Source organism: Glycine max, chromosome 12 (genome assembly GCF_000004515.6).
Source record: "Glycine max cultivar Williams 82 chromosome 12, Glycine_max_v4.0, whole genome shotgun sequence".
In the NCBI taxonomy this organism is placed as follows: domain Eukaryota; kingdom Viridiplantae; phylum Streptophyta; class Magnoliopsida; order Fabales; family Fabaceae; genus Glycine; species Glycine max.
The window spans coordinates 32,263,447-32,285,730 of NC_038248.2; the positions used below are offsets into that span (position 1 = coordinate 32,263,447).

Here is a 22,284-nt window from a genome sequence, read left to right on the forward strand (position 1 = left end):
TTAGTTCTGAGTACTTGAATCCTACTGTGAAATTGTGTTTGCACCATATTGTGAAAGATTTCAAATATCCTGCCTACTTCAGATTTTTCCTTCATTAGAAACACCCAAGTGATGCATGTGTGATCATCAATAAAGGTGACAAACCATCATGAGCCGGTAATGTTGTGAACTCATGATGGTCCCCACACATGACTATGAATTAGTGAGAAAGGTTTGGATGGTTGACAGGGTTAAGGTGGGTAATGGTTGCGTGTATGTTTAGACAATTGGAAGATTTCACATTGAATATGTTTCTTGTTTTTATTGAATAATGAAGGAAACATATTTTCCAAGTACATGAAATTTTGGTGGCCTATTCTATAGTGCCACAACATGACATAATTATCACTACTTGGAACTAATGCTGCTACGTAAGATGGTTCTTGAGTTATTCTTTTAGTTTTTTAGCTTGAAAGAGGTAGAGTCCAACACACTCTTCCGCATTGCCAATCGTCTTTCCCGACTCCAAAATTTGAAATTCACACAGGTTTGGGAAGAATTTAGTAACACATTTCAAATCTCTTGTAATCTTGCTAATGGACAACAAGTTACAATCAAGTTTTGGCACATATAGAACTGATTCAAGTTATTTTGTGAAATAATGATGGATCCTTTACCCTTTACCTTAGAATGAGTCCCATCAGCTATCTGGACAGTATAGTCATAGGGACATGGAGAATAACTACTAAACAAAGTAAAGTCTCAAGTCATGTGATTTAAAGCTCTTGAGTCAATGATCCATGACTTTGCTCTTTCTTTACTAGTGTTTAGGGAATGTAAAAATTACCTCTTTGAGTGCTACAATATTACCACCTTTTTTTGCAGTTATCATAAACTGTTGAAGTAGTTTTTGAAGAGCCTTCATTTGTTCTCTGTTAAATGGAGATGAATTAGAATTTACCTCAGCTTGTTGATGGTTAAAGGTTGTGTTGCCCCTACCTTTTTGGAACTGCTTGGCTTCTGAAGGTTTTCCATGAATGATCCAACATGTTTCCTTCGTGTGGTCTGGCCTCTTGCAATGATCACACCATGAACTTCATCAAGATCCTTGTTTAGTCCCAATAGGAACTTGTAAATCCTCTCTTTTTCCACTAGCTCCTTATATTTCTTCTTATTTTTTGTACATCACCATGAAACTTCTTCATATATACCCAATTTCTGCCAATGTCTATAGAGTATGTTAAAATACTCGGTAACAGAGGACTCTCCCCATCGAAGGTCATGGAGTATGCTTTTTATCTCAAAAACAGCAAATGTGTTGTCCATGTTTGGGTACATTTCCTTCACTATATCCCAGATATCTTTTGTAGTGTCATAGAACATAAAATTTTCACCAATTTCATTTGTCATGGTGTTGAGTAGCCATGACATTACTTTACTGTTCTCAAGTTTCCATTTTTGAACATTTGCGACCCCTTTCTTAGGACACTCTGAATCTCCTGTGATGTAGCCTTCCCTTCCTTTTCTTGGAAGAAAGATCTTGATTGACCTTACCCATTGGGTATAGTTTTGACCATTCAGTTTATGGCCAGTGATGAGGTTAGTAGGCTTATCGTGTGAGCTATTTGGAAGTGATTTAGTCTCCACCTTGAGCGATACATAAGATTTTTTGTCTCCCATGGCTTGGCGGTGCTAGGTTTAGGAATGGTTCAGATCGAGCTTCGATACCATGCGGAAATAGGTTTTATTTTCCCTTGAATCTGTGAATGGTACATGGGAGATATATATAGAATGCACAGGACATAAATAAGAGCAATAATCTAGCCTAGAAATAAGGGGAATTGATCTCCCTAGAAATAAAAATTCTAAATATGGTAAAGACAAAAATGATAGCTAATAATTATGTACATAAAATCATAATGAGCTATACCTATAAGGTCATACACTTAATAACTTCATAAAGAGTTCTACTTCTATAGAGCTTAGAATTTACTTTTTAATAACTTCATAAAGAGTTTTGCTTCCATAGAGCTTGACCTATAAGGTCGCACACTTAAGACAAGTCAACTAGGAATATTAATATTATTTGGTTGGAGCATAACTATTTTAGTGAGTCAATTCGTCATAATTAAGCCCATTATGAGTGACACTCCTCAAAACCTAATTTTTTCCTATTTATAAGCACTAAATCAAATGTGACTGTACATGAAAAAATGACATAAATTAGTTTCAATTAATCATAATTATTGTTTTATTATTGCTAGCACAATAAACAAAGAGGAACCCTAGTGTAGGTGTGGAGATATGTGCTTGTTCATGTGCTTACCTCTAGAAAAGGTGTTACATTACTTCATTTAGTCAAAAAAGGTAATCCTTTTATTGTATTTTAATGATACTTTGATTTACGCCTTCATTTGAACAATAATGATGACAAAATCCATTAGTTTAGTTGCATTGTCTTGTGTCTTGAACCTAACAATTCGTATTAGAGCATGGTTAATGAAAGACATATTTTGAGCTACAACTGTAAAATATGAATATGTAGTATTCTACCAATTTTAGCATTCATTTATTGATAGCATGAATATGTGATATTCTACCTTTTCTAGCATTTGTTAATTGTTAATATGAATATGTGATATGTTGGATCAAGTGGCCTCAAAATAATTAAGAAGGGGGGGTTGAATTAATTATTAATGTACCTTGACTAATTAAAAAATTATCCTTCTTAATGTTACTAGATTCAATTAGGCTTTTACTATAATGTTCAGAAAGTAAAGAACATAAATAGAAACTTAACTAAAAGTAATAATTAAAATGCACAGCGGAAATTAAAGAGTGTAGGGAAGAAGAAGACAAACACAAGAGTTTTATAATGGTTCGGCAACAACCCGTGCCTACATCCAGTCCCCAAGCGACCTGCAGTCCTTGAGATTTCTTTTCAACCTTGTAAAATCCTTTACAAGCAAAGATCCACAAGGGATGTACCCTCCCTTGTTCTTTTTGAACAACCAAGTGGATGTACCCTCCACTTGAACTAATCCACAAGAGATGTACCCTCTCTTGTTCTCACTCACAACAACCCAAGTAGATGTACCCTCTACTTGTACCACAAAGGATGTACCCTCCAATGTGTTAAGACAAAGTTCTCAGGCGGTTAGTCCTTTGAAACTTTGTTAAGGGGAAACAAAAGATATCTCAAGCGGTTAGTCCTTTGAAATCTTTTGTTTATGGGAAAGGGAAGAATCAAAAGAATTCTCAGACTGTGTCGTTTTGAATTCTTTGACAAGGAAGAAGGGAGACACAAAAGAATTCAGGCGGTTAGTCCTTTGTTCTTTTGAAAAAGGGAGAAGAGAGACACAAAAAGAATTCAGGCGGTTAGTCCTTGGCGAATTCTTTTTGGAAAAAGGAGAAGATAATGAAAAAGATGAATAGCACACTTTTGTTTTCTGTGAAAGAACACAGTTTGGAAACTAGAAAACTTAGAAAGCTTTTGGCAAAGGAAGAAGAAGAAGTTCAAGAAGATGTTCAAAGATATTCAAAGGTTGTAAAAGAATATATGAAAAAAGTTGTAAGTGTTATTGAAATGCAAGTCAAGGTCTTGCTTTTATAGACTCTTCATGTCTGGTCAAGAAAACCATTGGAAGAGTTATAACCTTGAGAAAAACCTGAAAACCATTGGAAGAGTTACATCTCTTGATTTTTATTCAAAACTTGTCACTGGTAATCGATTACCAAAACCATGTAATCGATTACACAAAGCATTTTATGAAAAGATGTGACTCTTCAAAATTGAATTTGAATTTCAACGTTCAAATACACTGGTAATCGATTACCAATATATTGTAATCGATTACACCATTTTAAAAACAATTGGAATGTTGCAAATTCAGTGAAAAGCTTTAGAAATCAAACTTTGTCACTGGTAATCGATTACAGGAAACTGGTAATCGATTACTAGAGAGTAAAAACTCTGGTAACTTAGAAAATTTTGAGAAAAACTCTTTTGAAAAACAAAATTGTGCTATGTTTGTTTTTTGAAAAATCTTTTCAATACTTCCCTTGTGAAGTCTTCTTGATTTCTTCTCTTGAATCTTGAATTCATCTTCTCTTGAATCTTGAAATCAAACTTCTCTTGAATCTTGAATCTTCTTGATTTCTTTTCATGAAACTTGAAATTAATCTTGATCTTGAACTTGTTGACTCAATCTTGAAATCATTCTCTTGGGCTTTTTGTCATCATCTTTGTCATCATCAAAACTACTTGAATCAACTTGATTCATCATCATGAAGATTGCTTCTACATGATACTTTACTACTTTACATTTGTCCATATGAATGTGATGTTATGTTAATTTTTGTTCATAAATATGAGTATGTGATATTTTATTTTTTTCCAATATTCATTTTATTCTTATTCTTTCATATTTTGAATATCATATATTTGTATTAATTTTGTATAACATAAAAGGTTTATGTTTTAGGATGAAGATGGTTTAAGAGTTAAACCACATTCATCATGAAGACTATAGGTTCCATTAATAATTCCAAGGCCATAACAACTCTATCCATTTGTATCATTGGTGTTTCTTTCCCACCCAAGAACAATACCATTTTCAGAAACAACTGACACAACAATCTAGAATGGTGCTTGCTTGCTCTGAAAAATGGTGAAAAGATCACAATTGATCACAAATGTAACTCAATGCAAAGGGAACACCACCTTTGTGACATAAGAAAACAACACCTTAGTGTGCCACCACTGCAAGGGAGATAGCCCTTTTGCATTGTCATGGTGTAACTCTCTCAATTGTTGCTTCTAATAGCTTCCCCAAACATACATCTCAACCCCTATTTTATTTTTTATTTACATTATCCTTTGGGTACAAAGGTTTGAGCCCTTCTCATTCCCTAGTCATGCATCTCATCCCCCTAGCTATGTTTCTAATCATTTTGAACTTTCGGGATCAAGGGGAATCAAGATAGTTTGACGCTGAAATTTTCATAAGTAGCATTGACTAGGTTAGTGCTCAAATTATTTTTAAAAAAAATAATTAGGTTGCTTTAGCTTAATTGTCACTAGTTGAAATTGATAAGTAGTGTCATGGTTGTTGCAAGCTGAAATGGATAAAATAAAAATAAAATATTAATAAAAACTATTACTAGTGCTACTTAAAGTTTAATTGGTGTTATGTTGACGTTGAGGCCGACACGAACTAATCGTCACTATTTTGCAAAAATTTGGTAATGTGTTATACAAAAGAATCTATATCTTTTTCCCTTTTGATAATCCATTTCATGCTCTTTGAGTATATATTTAATGAGAGAGCCATACCGTAATGGTTTTTCAATGATGATCTAGTTCTTAATCTTTCTACTATGTTTCCAATAATAAGTTCTTGTATATGATGAGATTTAAATCTCGAACCCTTTTTGGTTTTTATTTTTAACATTTTTTGTGTTATTTGGACAATCTATGGTGTATCATATTGTTACTTTGGTTGTTCCTTTTACTTAGCATATAATTCATCTATCATTTGTCAAAATTATCTTCTAGTGATCATCATAATTATATTCCTTTCAAACTTTAGTTTTTCATTAAATCTCTTGACCATTGATAAATTCTTCAACAACTAAAGATCATGAGTTGTAGGCAATAAGGCTTAAATGTTTCAGAGTATATAGAAAATATTTCTTTGTTAATCTTAAAGTTAAAATATGTTTAATCTTTGACATTTAAAATAAAGTACTCACATTCATTTGGATGGAAATATGATACAATAGTATGTTACCTTTTCACAATTATACTTGTTTGTATGCTTCAATAGATGCATTTATATCTATTGAAGCATTTTTAATGCATATTATGGCCCAGACCAAGGTGGTCATGTGGGATAGGTGGTTTGTGTTGGACAAGTAGTTTTTAACCATTAGATTTATTAATAAAACATTGAATGGTATAGATAGATTACTTGTAAACATTTGAATTATTTTTTAGTAATTAAAATTATTTTGTATATTATCCATATTGCCCTTTGAACATTATAGTCTTTGAACATTGAATGGCATGTCCCTTTCTCTCTCTTCCTTTTTTTTCTTCTCCTCTCTTTTTTTATTTCCCTTTCATTGACCTTGTTTGGCACTACCATGACTAAAAAGTAGAACCAGTAGAAACCAAAGAATCAAAAAGGCACTTGGAATGGAGAACCAAAATTTGTAATCAACAATAATCATTCTTGCCCCTGCCAACCTGTAGCTACAAAGATTAATTCTTTGGCACCTCCTTCGCCCAACTCATTTTTTTAAACAACATATTCCAAAACAAAAAAATCCCAATTGTATAAATGAAAAAACTAAAAAAAAAATCAGCAAAAATAATCCTTCTTATAGTCCTGGAATTGAGCATCGTCAATACTCACCACATCTAGACTCTGGCAACCATTATCATTGTCGGGGGAGATGGACTTTCACAATGTGTTATAGTTGTGAGATGACTAACAAAACCAGAACACCCAGATCCATACCCATACCTATAACTACCTGCCTCATTGTTGTGATATCACTACTCTAGACTGCGTTAATTTAAATTTTTAAATGAAAACTTCGTTAATTTGCTTATGAAAAGTGAGAGTAATTTTTTTTTCTTTCGTGATAGATATATTAACCCAATACACTTTCATCAAAAAATGCACAAATACTTAAATGAATATGCATAGATATATTAACCCAATACACATAGTTCACATGACAGAAACTAAGTGAGTTCGTACATATAATTAAATCTGTTAATTACATCCTCAAATCAAAAGAATTATAAAACCAGCTACGGAGAAGTTGATTAACAAAGCATAACTCTCTCTCCCCAAAATAATCTCAATGTCATCACGTCGGCTTAGCGGCTCCAACAAATGAATCTCACTCCACGTAATCTACAGTGGTCCATCTGCTCCCACAAACGAAGGTTCACGATCATCACAGGTATCAACCACATGGTACAAAAATTAAAAGGTTGAGTTTATTATAAAAGAAATTGACACAAAAAATGAATGACCATGATTAGTAAGAAAACATTAACAAATACCATAATCATACACAAACATCCATTAGTCCAACAATACACACAACAACTAGTCATCAACTTTCCACAATTCCAATCAATCATGCTCAGTATGATGCATGCACCTGACCTCAACTCTCAAATGCAATGTGGTGTCATTCGTCAAGAAATAGCCTGAGCGTGTCCATGCGATACTCATACTCAGGAAAACTAGGCAGCAAGTGTCGAGGTAATCCTGTCATGCACCGGTGTTTGGCTTTCGGCAAGTACACCGGATCGCACAAGTAGTATAAAATGGTAAAAACCAAGTATCGAACAGTCGGGGAACTTGTGTTATTTGGTAAGCTATTTCAGCAAATAGGTGTCTAGTGTGTAAAAGTAAGTGTGAATATGAACAAGTGTATAAACTATCTGTGCAAAAAGAAAGAAAATCACGCGAGAGAAATGATGTGTAAAAACAAGTAGAGAACATGTTGGTCTTCCTAATAGGTGCCTGATGCTAAAAAGATGTTCTCTATCTAACAATGCTCATGTGTTCTTATGGTGTCTCCTGAGATACTAAACCTCGATTCCTCATGATAGTTTAGCCTAATCCCGATCAAGCATCGTCCGCAGATTCCTCTTGTAAGACTAAACTCAACCATGACCGCATTAAGACACGCATACTCAACTAACTTATCGCACCCCGATTCCTCGTGAAAGCACGACCGCTCAGCCCTGCACTATCAAGGACTTTAGAGTCAGACCAGTTTCCACTGTTGAATGACCCTAACAAAGCATGCATCTACGTGATCAAGGTAAAGACATACTGGAATGAAAAGCAGATAGCACAGCGAACACATAAAACATCATTAAATAGATATAAATATATTTACATCAGGTACCTACAGGGAAGATCCAATAGAGGATTTAGCTTTCCATACCAGGAAGCCTTCTTAACATCAAAGAGAAGAACAAGATGAAAGATTGCAAAAATACAAGTGGTGAGGATGTCTCCTTCACCTTTAGGATCTCACAATCACTCACAAACTCATCTCAAGCTCTCAAACCAGCTCCTGCTTCAAGCTCTGGTCTCTGTAGATCTTCACACAGCAAAATCTCTCAAAACTCTCTGGAACTTGGACCTTTCTCTCTCTAGAAACCCTAGACATGCAAAGCTCTGAATCCTAGTCCAAACTCCCTTCACAAAATCTGATTTCAGGCTTAAATAGGTGGCCTTGTTCGTGCTCGTGCGCTTATCGCACGTATGGACCGCTTAGCGCACGTTAGTAATTTTTGGCTTAGTGCGCCTTTCTCGCTTAGCGGATGAACTGAAGCAGTGCGCTTAGAGAGATGAAGCGGTGCGCTTAGCAAACCTATACAACTCATCTTCTTTTGGATTCTTCCTCGCGCTTAGCCCAGGAGTGTTGCGCTTAGCAGATGCTCGCTAAGCCAGCAAATTGGCTTAGCGAGAAGGTGAAAATAACATTTTCCAAAGCTTGCCTAATTAACCTGAAATTGAGAGAAAATGATTATTAAACACACAAAATGAAAATACTAAGTATTTATTACCTATACTTAACAAAAAAAATACTTATAACATTACAAAATAACCATAAATTGGGAGATTTTGATACAATTTATGCAAGTTTTATACATAAAAGTTAGTCATTTTCACCGACTAACAATAGGCAACTCCCCCCCCCCCCCCATGGTGATCAGCCAGAGTCACAAGGGAGTTCCAAACTGAGTGACATGCCCCTTAAGTACAAGTATTTTCTCTCGTGAAAAACTACAAGTACTTACTAACAAAGTTTATACTATTTTCATGCATTATGAAGTATGAAATATGGGTACCATCAATGTGCACTGACCGTGGATAATTAAATATTCTAACCACCCATTCACTCCATAGATGCTTAAAACTATTTAGTCATTCTATTTCCCCCACCAAGGATATCCAAATTCGTCATTGCACCCCTCATGTACATACACAGCATACATCATAGCAATGACATTATCAACATCAACAACATCTCATCTCAATGTCATTATCAACAACAATGTCATTTCATCTCAATGTCATTATCAACATCAACATCATCCCATCTCAATGTCATTCTTAACATCAACATCATCTCATCTCAATGACATTATCAACATCAACATCATCTCATCTCAATGACATTATCAACAATAACAACATCATCTCATATCAATATTATCATCAATAACAACATCATCTCATATCAATATTATCATAAACACCAACATCGTCTCATATCAATTATTATCATCAATAACAACATCATCAGTAATCACATTCCACACATACATACATATGAATTTCATGCCTAAGATTCACACTCCCCAGGTCTTCAGATAACATCAGTCTAAAAAAATGATAATGTCATTTATCAATAGCAGATGTATTGCATCCCATTAGTCGAAAACATTATTTTTCTTGAAAACCAGCATGCATGGGGATAGACATACATTCCCATAATTGGGTTCCCTGACCCCAATTACAGTATCAAAGCCATAAATTATAATAAACGCCCCTCACCTATCGTGAGCTCTTCGTCAGCTCCTCTCTGCGTCACTCAGAGGTCTCTCTTGTTCACATTCGTTAGCCAAAACATAGACTTCTATATACCAAATCAAAGGCAATTTAGTATAGGTTTCAAAAACAAGGTTAATAATAACATTTGGGGTCAAATACTCCTCTCAAAATAAAAGAGGCCAAGGGGTGTTTCGAGTTCTACTACAAAGAGACATCATTTTGAAATTCCGATCATGCCAATGTGACTTGAGTTCAACGAAGGTCACGGAAACAACATCAGTTTTATAACAAGATAATTTTTACAATGTCTTATTTTCAAAGTTTTTTTAAAGTATAAAAACATCCTATTACGGTACCCAAAATACAAGAGACACTAAGAGAAGTTCAAACTAACTAGGAGAAAGGTATAGAAGTCAAGATTACCTCAAAGAAACTACGAAAGAAAGGATTGAGAGGTTGTTCTATACTAAATCCTTGAGGTGGATTCTGAGGATTCCGCTTTGATTAAAGTGTTCCTCTCCGTGTGGTGGTTCAAGGACAAGCAACGAAGACTTTTGATGGCCACCAGTGGTCGTGAGTGGTGGAAGAGGAGGGGTTAGGGTTTCTGGGCAGAAATCTTAGAGAGAGAAAGCAAAAAATTCAAAATGTTGCATTGTTGGATGTATTTATAATTTGCAGATTTTGCTTATTAAGCTCATCTCGTTAAGCAAAAATCCACTTTTGGCATTTAGCGTGGCCTTTCATGCTGAGCGAATTACTTCCTCGGGTTGGGAATTGTGCTTAGTGCGTCTATCTCGCTAAGCGAGCTATCCCAAAATGTTATCCGAAAAATCCCAACGGTCAAAATGTGCAGACATGAGTCCCGAAACCTACAGTTCAATTTTGAAGACAATCCAACGGTTAATGAGTCTAGATTCATGGATTTACCAGAGCATGTTTGGGTAGACATTGAAATCTCACAATCTCAACATAGTTCAATCAAACTCTACATAACCTAACATCCACATCAAGCAATCACACATAGCTAATCCACACAATACCTCAACTCATCCAAATCAATCAAATAATACAAAAATTACATTAAACATAATTTTTGTTCGAAATTTCAGGGTGTTACAGTACGCACGACAATCGGATCTTGGTTGGTGAGAACACTAAGATCTCCTTCATCGATGGTGACACAAAGATCCAAACCCGCACCCAAAACAAGCACATCTCCTTCGTCGTTGACAACACCAAGATTTCCTTCATCTATGGTGACACTGAGATCTCCTTCATCAATGACAACATTAAGGACTACGGATGAAGGAGTAACATTGCCCCAATCAAGGGCTGACCCAGACTCGAACAACATGGGGGCCAATCATAAAAAAATAAAATCTAGGGTTAATTAAGTTTTTAGTCCTCAAACTATGGGGTTTTGAATTTTTGGCCCCTAAACTATTTTTTAAAATATTTGGTCCCTAAAGAATTTGTCATTATTAAAAATAGTCATTGTCGTTAATGTCCTTTGTTAAGTGATGAAGTGTCATGAAACAATGCAAATTAAATTCCACATGTATGCCACATACATGCCACGTAAGTTTTATTATATTTAGGTAAATAATTAGAATATTATGTTATTAAAATGCAAAAGAGAAAAAGTATAGTCATTGTTGAACCCCAACACTCCAAACATTCATGATAAGGAGATCTGCGACGCAGAGCAACAATTCATTCTCCTTGTCTACAATCTATGGTGATATTTGTGGCCACTTAAGTAAACAACTCAACACTTAACAAAGATTATTAACGGTAGGGACTATTCATAATAATGGAAAATTCTTTATGGACCAAATTTAAAAAAAAAAATAGTTTAGGGACCAAAAATTCAAAACCCCCATAATTTGAGGGCTAAAAACTTAATTAACCCTAAAATCCATCTAGTAAATATATATCATCAATTTGTATACAAATTATAATTGATATTCCAAGATGTCTTTCCTGCATGTCACAAAAATATCTATGATTGAATCTATACTGAATTTTCAACAATTTCCCTTCTAATGTAATTAACAAACAATCAATCAAGAAAACAGTTCCCCTCTAATGGAAAATTGGAAATACTTTCTTTTATGCAGTGTGATGTTTATCAACCCTTGTTTCATCCTGATATCTTGACTTGTGATTGCAACATCTCGTGTTGATGTGCACTATCAAAATTTGAAAATTATAATAATTTTGTGTGTCTAATGACACTTTAAGAAACAACTAACAAGAACTCTTAGATTATAAGGAAAACGAAATGTAACAATTGGAGTTTAACAATGTTCGATAAAAATAAAAAAAATGATCATATAATAATTAGCATTAATAAAACATAATATTCAAATAATATTTCTTTATAATAAGAGGAAATTACTATTGATTTTATAATTTAAAAAGTCAAGACAAAAATTGATTGTATAATAACTTTAAATTTGAATCGTAGGCAAATTCAGTGCCACTTTATTCTCACACAGTCATGCTGCTGCTCGCCTACTCACTATGAATATGTGATTCAATAATTATATAAATAGTAAATAATAATCTAATGAATTTATATTTTTGAAAAAAGTATTTTTGTTGGAACCTTAATTGATATAGTAAATATCTTGTGTAAATAATGTTTCCTCCACTACTAGAAATGTGTGTTTTTACGACAGTCATTTTATGAAAGTTCTTTTAGAACCGCCTTAGAAAACGAACCGGTGACATTTTTATAATTATCTTACTGAAAAAAGTCTTGTACGACACACATTCTAAGACGGTTATTGAAAACCGCCTTAAAATGTGTGTTGATCGGCAAATTTCCCCATCTGGGGTACTTTTAAAAAGTATTTCCCCAGATGGGGTTCTTTTGCTTTTATTTCCGGCAGGGGGCACTTTTGTACGTGAACAGCGTGCCATGCAGGACCCAAACCGCCACTGCCAATGGCGAGTTTGGTGTCACTGAGCAAGTCGCTTATGGCACTGGCGATACGTGCCTAAACCGCCATTAGAGCTGGCGATATGCACAAGCCATAGGGAACCGCCAGTCAAACTGGCGAGTTCCAATAGCTGAGGGCAGCAGGCCTAGTTCCTGCCATGGCAGTGCAGCAGTGCAGCAGAGAGGAAATCGCCATTGGTGCAGGCGATTTGCAGAGAGGAAATCGCCATTGGTGCAGGCGATTTGCAGGTGCAGGGATTCAAAAAATTTTTTATAAAACGCGAGATATGCATGCTTCGTATGCATGCTTTCTTCTTCTTCTTCTGCTTATCTTCCTCATTGGTTATCTTCTTCTGCTTATCTTCCTCACACGAGATATTGAGCTTCCATTGCATTGTTTCTTCTTCTGTTGGTATTAGGTGTTTTTGTAAGTATTATGTTAACTGAAAATTTTAAAATTTTTTGTGTTATATATATTAAGTTAAGTTTAATTTATATTTCAGTTTTAATTGAGAAATTTTTTACCTATTGTAGGTGAAGTTTTGAATCTTACTTCCGCTGTCCTAACACTACACTGTGTATTCTCCATACGTGCTTTGGATTGCTATTCTTAATACGCGCTTCCGGTAAGTTAATTTTTTTTAATGTTGTTTGCCCTATATTTTTCTGTTATATATACATGTGTTAAAATAATTTCAGTTCACATATTAATATTGTTTAGGTTAGGTTTATGTTAGGTTAGTTTTAGTTCATTTATAAATATAATTTTAAGAATATTAGTTAGGTTAGTTTTAGTTGATTTATAAATATAATTTTGATAATATTAGTTTGGTTAGTTTTAGTTGATTTATAAATATAATTTTAAGAATATTAGTTAGGTTAGTTTTAGTTGATTTATAAATATAATTTTGATAATATTAGTTAGGTTAGTTTTAGTTAATTTGATAATATAATTTATTTATAATTTTGTAAATTAATTATAGATATGGTAAGTTAGGTTAGGTTAGTATTATTAATTGTTAGGTTATGTTAGTTTTATTAATTGTTTTAGATATGCTAAGTTTGTTGATGTATGGTAAAACTTTTAAATTTTAAGTAGTATGTTTAAATATGATTTAGTTGGTATATTATTATTTGTACGTTAGTGATTTATTAATATAATTTTGTTAAGATTTTTAAAATTTGTATGTTATTATTTGTGATAAAATTATTTGTACGTTAATTTTAGTTAGAATGTGAATATTATTTAGTTTATTGAATTATAGTTTTTATTGAAATATATGATACTTTATTAATTTTATATATACGTTCTTTAAATTTTTTATTCCATGAAATTTTTTTGATTTAATACCATTTTTTTATGTATAATATTTGTTATCTAATTTAAATTTTAATAATTGTAAAAAAAATATGGTCATTTAATTAAATTTATTTATGTACGTATTTTAATATTTAAATTTGTTATGTATAGAGTATTTTAGTTAGTAAATAAAGTTTTTTTTGTGTAAAATTTATGTACGTGTAATAATTTATAATTTTATTATGTATTTTAATATGGTAATTTATTTAAATTTTTGTAGCTATTTAATTTTTAATTTTGTTATTTGTAGATTATTTTAGGTAGTATTTTAAGTTTATTTGTGTACAATTTATGTACGTGTTTAAATTTTTAATTTTGTTATGTATTTTAATTTGGTCATTTATTTAAATTTTTGTAGTTATTTCATTTGTAATTTTGTTATTTGTAGACTATTTTAGGTAGTATTTTAACTTTATTTGTGTTCAATTTATGTATGTGTTTAAGTTTTTAATTTTGTTATGTATTTAAATTTGGTAATTTATTTAAATTTGTGTAGGTATGTAATTTTTAATATTTTTATTTGTAGACTATTTTAGGTAGTATTTTATGTTTTTTTGTGTTAAATTTTTGTATGTGTAACAAATCTATGTATTTTAATTTGGTCATGTATTTTAATTTGTGTAGCTATTAAATTTGTAATTTTGTTATTTGTATAGTATTTTAGAACATTTATTTAAATTTGTGTAGCTATTAAATTTGTTAATTTTTTTAATGTAAAATTTTTGTTGTCAATTTTTTGTATTATATTTAACTTTACAACATCAATGGCATCTTCGTCATCATCTTCATCTAGTATACACATTAAGTCTGGTCCAATAGAAGGAGACGTCTTATGGCTGCAACCTAAACATGTTTCCGAACATGTTTGGAATGGGGAAGCAGATAGAAAACTACATATCAGGCGAGCTGTACCCATCTATCAAGGACAAGAAGAAATATCAGAGGAAATTATTCCTCTGCTTCGCCAATCAGGATTCTATTGGATAATGAAAATGGGGTACCTGAAAATTAATTCTTCATTAATTACAGCCTTGATTGAAAGATGGAGGCCCGAGACACACACGTTTCACTTGAGATGCGGAGAGGCTACGATTACTCTTCAAGATGTGTCAGTCTTGTTAGGTCTTCATACTGAGGGGCACCATTAATTGGTCAGACTAATCTTGATTGGGCTGAATTGTGTGAAGAATTATTGGGAGTCAGACCACAGGAAGGTGAACTTCAAGGCAGTGTGGTCAAATTAAGTTGGCTGGCTCACCATTTTTCAGAAATAAATATCCATGACGGGAACGTAGAACAATTACAAAGGTTTACCCGTGCATGGATCCTCAGATTCATAGGAGGAGTTCTATTTGTTGACAAAAGCAGCAGTAAAGTTTCCCTAAGGTACCTCCAATTTTTACGGGACTTTGAACAGTGCAGCACGTATGCATGGGGACCTGCCGTGCTTGCTTATTTATACAGAGAGATGTGCAGCGCCACCGATTACAAAATAAAATCAATCGGAGGTATGTGCATCCTAATCCAAATGTGGGCATGGGAACGCTGCACGACTTTGGCTCCAAAGAGAACTCCTCCTATAATGGAAAACAAACCACTCGGACACAGGTTAGTTTTTTTTTAAAAAATTTCATTTGAAAATAATCAATAATGTAATGCGTCGGCACTAATTATTTCATATTTTTTTTGTAGGTGGCTGCGACGTGGAAACCAACATATTGGCAATGATGATCTAATAGTTTTCCGTCGCAAATTGGATATCATGAAACGACATAAGGTAACAAGATCATCATGTATTTGTTAAATAATAAATAAAATGGCATGGTTTAAGATAAATTAACAATTGTGTTATTGTATGCAGTTTCTGTGGGAGCCTTACACAGCAACTGTTATGTCGATGTTACCTCCCATTTGTTTGGTTGGCAGTATGGCATGGTGCGCAGTGGTGCCACTCATTTGTTTTCATGTTGTAGAGTGGCACCAACCGGATAGAGTGTTGCGACAATTTGGAATGCAACAACCTATTCCGGAGTCTCCTTCGCAACCATGGAATGTCCACGGGCTAACACTGAAAGGCAAAATGGATGAAAATTGGTTCCAGCTGTTGGCCCCATTTATCAGTCAGTGGAATAATCGAGCTGAGTTTAGGGTCGACGTTTATGCTCGACAAGAGGGCCTATTGAGTTTTAACTCGGATTACATGGTGTGGGCCTATCTAGTTTTAATTAAAAATTACTTAAAAAATTTATAATACAAATTATTTTACTGCAAACTAACAAATAAAAAAAATTACTTAAAAAAAATTTACTTCTTGAAATCTAGTTTTAATTAAAAATTACTTAAAAAACTTATAATACAAATTATTTTACTGCAAACTAACAAATAAAAAAAATTACTTGAAAGCTCAAATGTAGTTTTAATTAAAAATTACTTAAAAAAATTATGATACAAATTATTTTACTGCAAACTAAGAAATAAAAAAAAAATCTTCAAAAAATTTACTTTAAAGCTGAAATCTACTTTTATTTAAAAATTTACTTCAAACAAATTATCATACAAATTATTTTACTGGAAACTAAGAAATAAAAAAATTACTTGAAAGCTTAAATTCACTTTTAATTAAAAATTACTTAAAAAAAATTATCATACAAATTATTTTACTGGAAACTAACAAATAAAAAAAATTACTTACAAAAAATAACTTGAAAGCTGAAATCTAGTTTTAATTAAAAATTACTTTAAAAAATTATAATACAAATACAAATTATTTTACTGGAAACTAAGAAATAAAAAAAAATTACTTACAAAAAATTTCTTAAAGCTGAAATCTAGTTTTAATTAAAAATAACTACAAGAAAATTATGATACAAATTATTTTACTGCAAACTAATAAATAAAAAAATTACTTAAAAAAAATTACTTTAAAGCAAAAATCTACTTCTAATTAAAGATTACTTAAAAAAATTATCATATAAATTATTTTACGGGAAACTACAAAATAAACTATAAATCTAATTTAATTATAAAATTAATAAAAACTATACATTCAAACTGCTATAAATAATTACTTACATAAAATTATAACACAAATTATTAATTTCAAAAAAGGAACGTATTATTTTGACTTCCAAAAAAGTAACGTATTATCAATTACAATTTTTTTTAATATATATAAGAACATGCTATTTTTAACAAACTATCAACACCAACCTAATCTAATTAAAAATATACTAAAAATTTCATATTTACAAAATATTTTCATGACTCAAAAATTTTCTTTAAATAAATATCATGACATATTTCTTTTATTTGATACACATAAAAAAGGATATAAAATATAAAACTAATTTAATTAAAAAATTATTAACAACTATAAATTCAAACTAGTCTAAAAAATTTAGGAACCTCATTCACAAATTTAACCCTCAAGAACCAAATTTCAAACCAATTAAAAATATGATGACAAATTTTTTCTATTTTTTACACACAAACAATCATATAAAATATAAAACTAATTTAATTAAAAATTTCATAAAAACTATACATTGAAACTGCTACAAAAAATTACTTTAAAAACATAATAATACAAATTATTTTACAGGACATTACGAAATAAAAATATAAAACTAATTTAATTAAAGAATTACTAAAAACTATACCTTCTAAAACTCAAAACTCAAAGCCTGCACTGACAGAAATTTAAGCACTCAGAAAACTCAAAAACTATACCCTAAACACTCAAAAAACTCAAAACTCCTTTGTGCATTCAGAAAACTCAAAGCCTTTCTTCGTCTAAGCTATTTCTGCTACTCCTTATGCATTCAGAAAACATACAGCTGAAACGTATATATAAGCATAAAATCGCCACTGGTGATGGCTATTTTGTGCCCTAAATCGTCAATGGGAGTTGCAACTTCCAGGCAACTCGCCAATGGCAGTTGCAACTCCCCTTTAAAGCTCCTGCAACCTGTCACCTCCTGCAACCTAGTAACTGGAAAAGGCGTAGCTGCCGTCAGACCATGGAACTCGCCAGTTTGACTGGCGGTTCCCTATGGATTGTACAAATCACCAGCTGTAATGGCGGTTTAGGCACGTATCGCCAGTGCCATTAGCGACTTGCTCAGTGACACCAAACTCGCCATTGGCAATGGCGGTTTGGGTCCTGCATGGCACACTATTCACGTACAAAAGTGTCCCAGAAATAAAAGCAAAAGAACCCCATCTGGGGAAATACTTTTTAAAAGTACCCCAGATGGGGAAATTTGCCTGTGTTGATCATAAAAGTTAAAACGAGTTTTATTAAAAGACCATCGTTATCTCACTTGTTTTATCCACTTTTAAACCCTTCACCCACTTACTCTTATTCGTAAATGTCTACCACTTCCCTCACCATGGCCGAGCTTGCCTCCTCTCTTCTCCCTCCTCACTCTTCCACACCAAAACCAAACCCACTCTCTTTACAACCCCCCCCCCCTTCAAACCCTTCACACTCCAATTTTCATGCCTCAACTCCTCAGTCTCTCTCTCCCTCGCCGCACAAACTCACCATTCTCCCCTTGTAACTTTCGTGGCCCAAACTTCTGATTGGGCCCAACAAGAAGAAGAATAAAGCCTCGGTGAAACTGAAGCGGGCCTGGAAAGTTGGGAGCCCAACGGTGAAGACGTCGGCGAAGACAACTTCGACGAACCGCCAGAAGTGGCCAAGCTCTTCGTTGGGAACTTGCCTTACGAAGTTGATAGCCAAAAATTGGCCATGCTTTTTGAACAAGCCGAAACCATTGAAATTGTTGAGGTCAGAAACAAAGAGAGAGAGGCTCTTTACCTTCTCTTGTTTCAATTTTAATTAATTTTATTGTGTTAGGGTTGAAAACTTGAAATGAGTGTGTGGTGTGGTTCTTTCTTTTTTGTTATTTTAGGTTATTTATAACAGGGAAACTAACCAGAGTCGTGGGTTTGGGTTTGTGACGATGAGTACTGTGTAAGAAGCTGAAAGCTCTGTGGAGAAATTCAACCGCTATGTAAGTTGATATATAACTTGTTTTGTTTTCAAATGTGAATTTGGGGGAAGGGGTTGAAAAAATCGGTTTGATTTTCGTATTGAATTTATGTGTGGTTATGAATTACCCAGTGAGGATAGGAACTAGCTATGCAGTGAATCCTTGTTATGTGTTTGTGACTGTTGAGAAGGGATGAAAGTATGTTGAAATGTTTGCACTAGTAAACGTGTCTCGTTAAAATGAACAAAAGGATAATGGTAAGTGTTATCAGTTGGTGTTTGCCTAATTGTCTATGGTTGTAATAGGGTGTAAATAAATATGTAGCAGTGCTAGTTGCTACTTCTGTGCTACTTATGTAGCAGGGTGTAAATAAACACTACTATATATATAGTCATTTCACGTTATTATAAGTACTATACTATGATATTATTATATGATATGTTGCTAACTTTTCCCTGCAGGCAGAAAAACAAAAACTAAACTTTGGAACCCAAATGATGTCTTCAGATTCTGTTCTTCCTCTCCCCGAAAATCCCATCATTGTGAGCATAGTTACTTACTACCATTTTCATAATTCATCATAGTTACTTACTTACTTATTGTTATGTGCATTTGACAGGTGGGGTTTGGTGGGGTTGGAGTGGATTTTCTAGCAGTAGTGCCAACTTTTCCTAAACCTGATTCCAAGATCTGAACCATTGAATTCACGATTTTTCCTTCTTTCATTTCTTTCTTCTTCTTTATTCTACTATTATTATTGTTATTACTATTATTGATATTATTGTTACTTTTTTAGCACCTCATGTCCTCGTGTATTTGATATGTTTTTAGCATATTAGAAACACACATGACACATGAATCATCATTAATTAAAATCTATGACGTGGTTTTGGGTTTTGGGTCCATGAACTTTTTGACGTCCACTTTAACCTTAATTAACTAAACCATATAACCAACTCTAGCTACTCACTTTCGCTCCAGTGCCACCACTTTTTTTCTTTTATCACTAAAATAGAGTAAGTAATTTGTCTTTGTTTATTTAAAATTAAATAATATAATCTTGTGTACAACTTTAATCATAGTGGGTCTAATTTTAATTTGATCATAGTGTTGCTGTTAACTTTATATTATTATAATATTATGGATAAGCATTATCATTCTTACGTGAGTAACACTATTTCTATATAATTTTTTTCCTAATTTTCTCTTCTATCTCGGGCAAATTCCTAGTGGACAATTTTTCTTCTCAAAAATTAAAAAAAAAAAATATTTTTCTAGAATAATCATTTCCTAACAACGGTGAAGTTATGTGCTAATTAGAGTGTTTAATGTTTGTTTGTGATTTTTGGTTTGACAGTTCCAAGGTGGTGGAAATAATGGAAATACTATGACATGTGCTGCCCGGTTGGGCTTAAAGCCAAGAATAATATCCAATGTTTCTTGTTTGTTTGGCACAAGTTCTATCATAATGTACATAAGTACGTAACCTCATGGTTGGGGCTAATTTTCTTATGACTATGCAATTTGAAATCACTAGGTTTCAAATGATGGCCCGGGTAAGACTATGCTGGAGGAACTAGAAGCTAAAGGGGTGGATACCTCTTTTTTGGTGGTATGTATATGTATATGTTTCAATTTTTTTTATTAAGCACGTGGAGATTCTTCCTCATGCAAATGCAAAAAGGGAAGAAAAAAAGAAAAAAAAACATTTTAGTAAGAGCAAATGACATTTGTCTTTTAAACCTTATATCTATCTATCTACCAATATATATATACTAGTCGGTAACCCATGCGCATGCACGGATCTTTTGTCTAAATGATTTTGGATGAAAGAATAAAAAGAAAGAGATTATAAAAAGATAAAAGAACTAACATTCATATTAAATAGTTGTAAATAGTAGAGTTGATCAATTGTCAAATTGTTTGAGTTATTTGATTAACCAAACTTCAAAGGTTGATATTCATGTGAATTTGAAACACGTGCATACGTATGAGTCACTTGATTAAGGGACTTCAAAGGTTGATGTTTATGCGAATTTAAAACCTGTGTATACGCATGGATCACTTGATTAAGGAAACTTGATGTTCATGCAAAACAATTGTTTTAGATCACAAAATTAACAAACTATATTAAGATGAATCTCATAAGGCTTAAACATAATAAACAAAATAAATATTTAAAACTAAAAGGATTAAAAAGTAAAAAAAAAAAGTGTAATTAAATTGAGAATTGAAATTTCAAATAAGTAAAATAGTTTTTTTATAAATATATGACATCATGTCAATTATAATATAAATTACTCCATATTTACATTTGTCAGGTCACTTAACAATTGTTAATTTACACTTAAATACTTGAATTTGAAGCACCTCAACAATGACCACACTATTTCCTCTAATTACCTGCAATAATAGAGAAAAATTAACAATTTCAAATCTATGTTCATGTTCTATTAACTGCACTGTCTTAACAATTTAAATTTAAAAGACAATGCAAAAGAATATAACTCACCACCATTTTTATGGGATTTTTCTCATTGTCATTCACTTCACCACCAAAAAAAATTCAAGTGAAAAATGAGAGGAATCCTAATGTTTTAAAATCCCGTGATTGTTCTGACCTACTCATGGTGGAGAGAAGGGATCACAGAAGCGAACAAAAAAATATGATAATAGCATGACTGCAATTGTAAAGAAGAAAATGAAAGACGAATTAATAAGAATGAAGAAAGAAGACATAAATTCATAGCACAATAGCATGAAATTTGAAGTTGAAGTACCTCTCAAATAGCTTGAACCTTCAATAAAAAAAATTTTAAAAAATAATAATAATAAACATGCATAAAACAAAGTACAAAGAAAGAACCTTGCAAGCAAGAAAATCAGAAAGTGAAAAAAAGGGAAAAAAAATCAGTAAGGAAGAAAAAATATGAAACAAACAATAATAACTAAATAATAATGATAATAATAATAATAATAATAATAATAATAATAATAATAATAGTAGTAGTAATAATAATAATAATAATAATAACAACAACAACAACAAAAAATTAATTAATTAATCAATTAAATACAAAAAGAGAAAGTAAGGAAAATTTCTAATTTTCATTGCACTACCGACGTGATTTGTTTCCCGTGCGAATCTCAATATTAAAGTTGGTATAGGAAACATCAATTATGGGCTGAGGAACCACAATAATAAATGTTAGAAATCAAATACTTTTAATATATGTAGCTTCGTGAGTTTGGATGAAGCCCACATAGTCACTTTGATGACAGCAAATTGTAATAGGCTAGATGTGTGTTGTGGTGTTTGTCTTTGATAAGCTCAGTCTTAAGAGGCATGTCAAAAGAAGATTTTATTTTCCTATGGTAATCTTTCCACCGCCCCTTTTCTTT

General features: G+C 32.5%; 1 protein-coding gene and 1 pseudogene across 1 annotated transcript; both read left to right on the top strand.

Annotated features, from left to right (window-relative positions):
* The first annotated feature begins 14,660 nt into the window (after positions 1 to 14,660).
* On the top strand, positions 14,661 to 17,997 carry LOC121173165 (serine/threonine-protein phosphatase 7 long form homolog). Its single transcript, XM_041007239.1, has 4 exons — positions 14,661 to 15,493; positions 15,578 to 15,662; positions 15,747 to 16,088; positions 17,806 to 17,997. Exons 1-4 carry the CDS (start codon positions 15,354 to 15,356, stop codon positions 17,995 to 17,997), a joined length of 759 nt encoding a protein of 252 aa, XP_040863173.1. The 5' UTR covers positions 14,661 to 15,353.
* Positions 17,998 to 18,255: 258 nt separating this feature from the next.
* On the top strand, positions 18,256 to 19,576 carry LOC100794100 (RNA-binding protein CP31B, chloroplastic-like; annotated as a pseudogene).
* Positions 19,577 to 22,284: the final 2,708 nt, after the last annotated feature.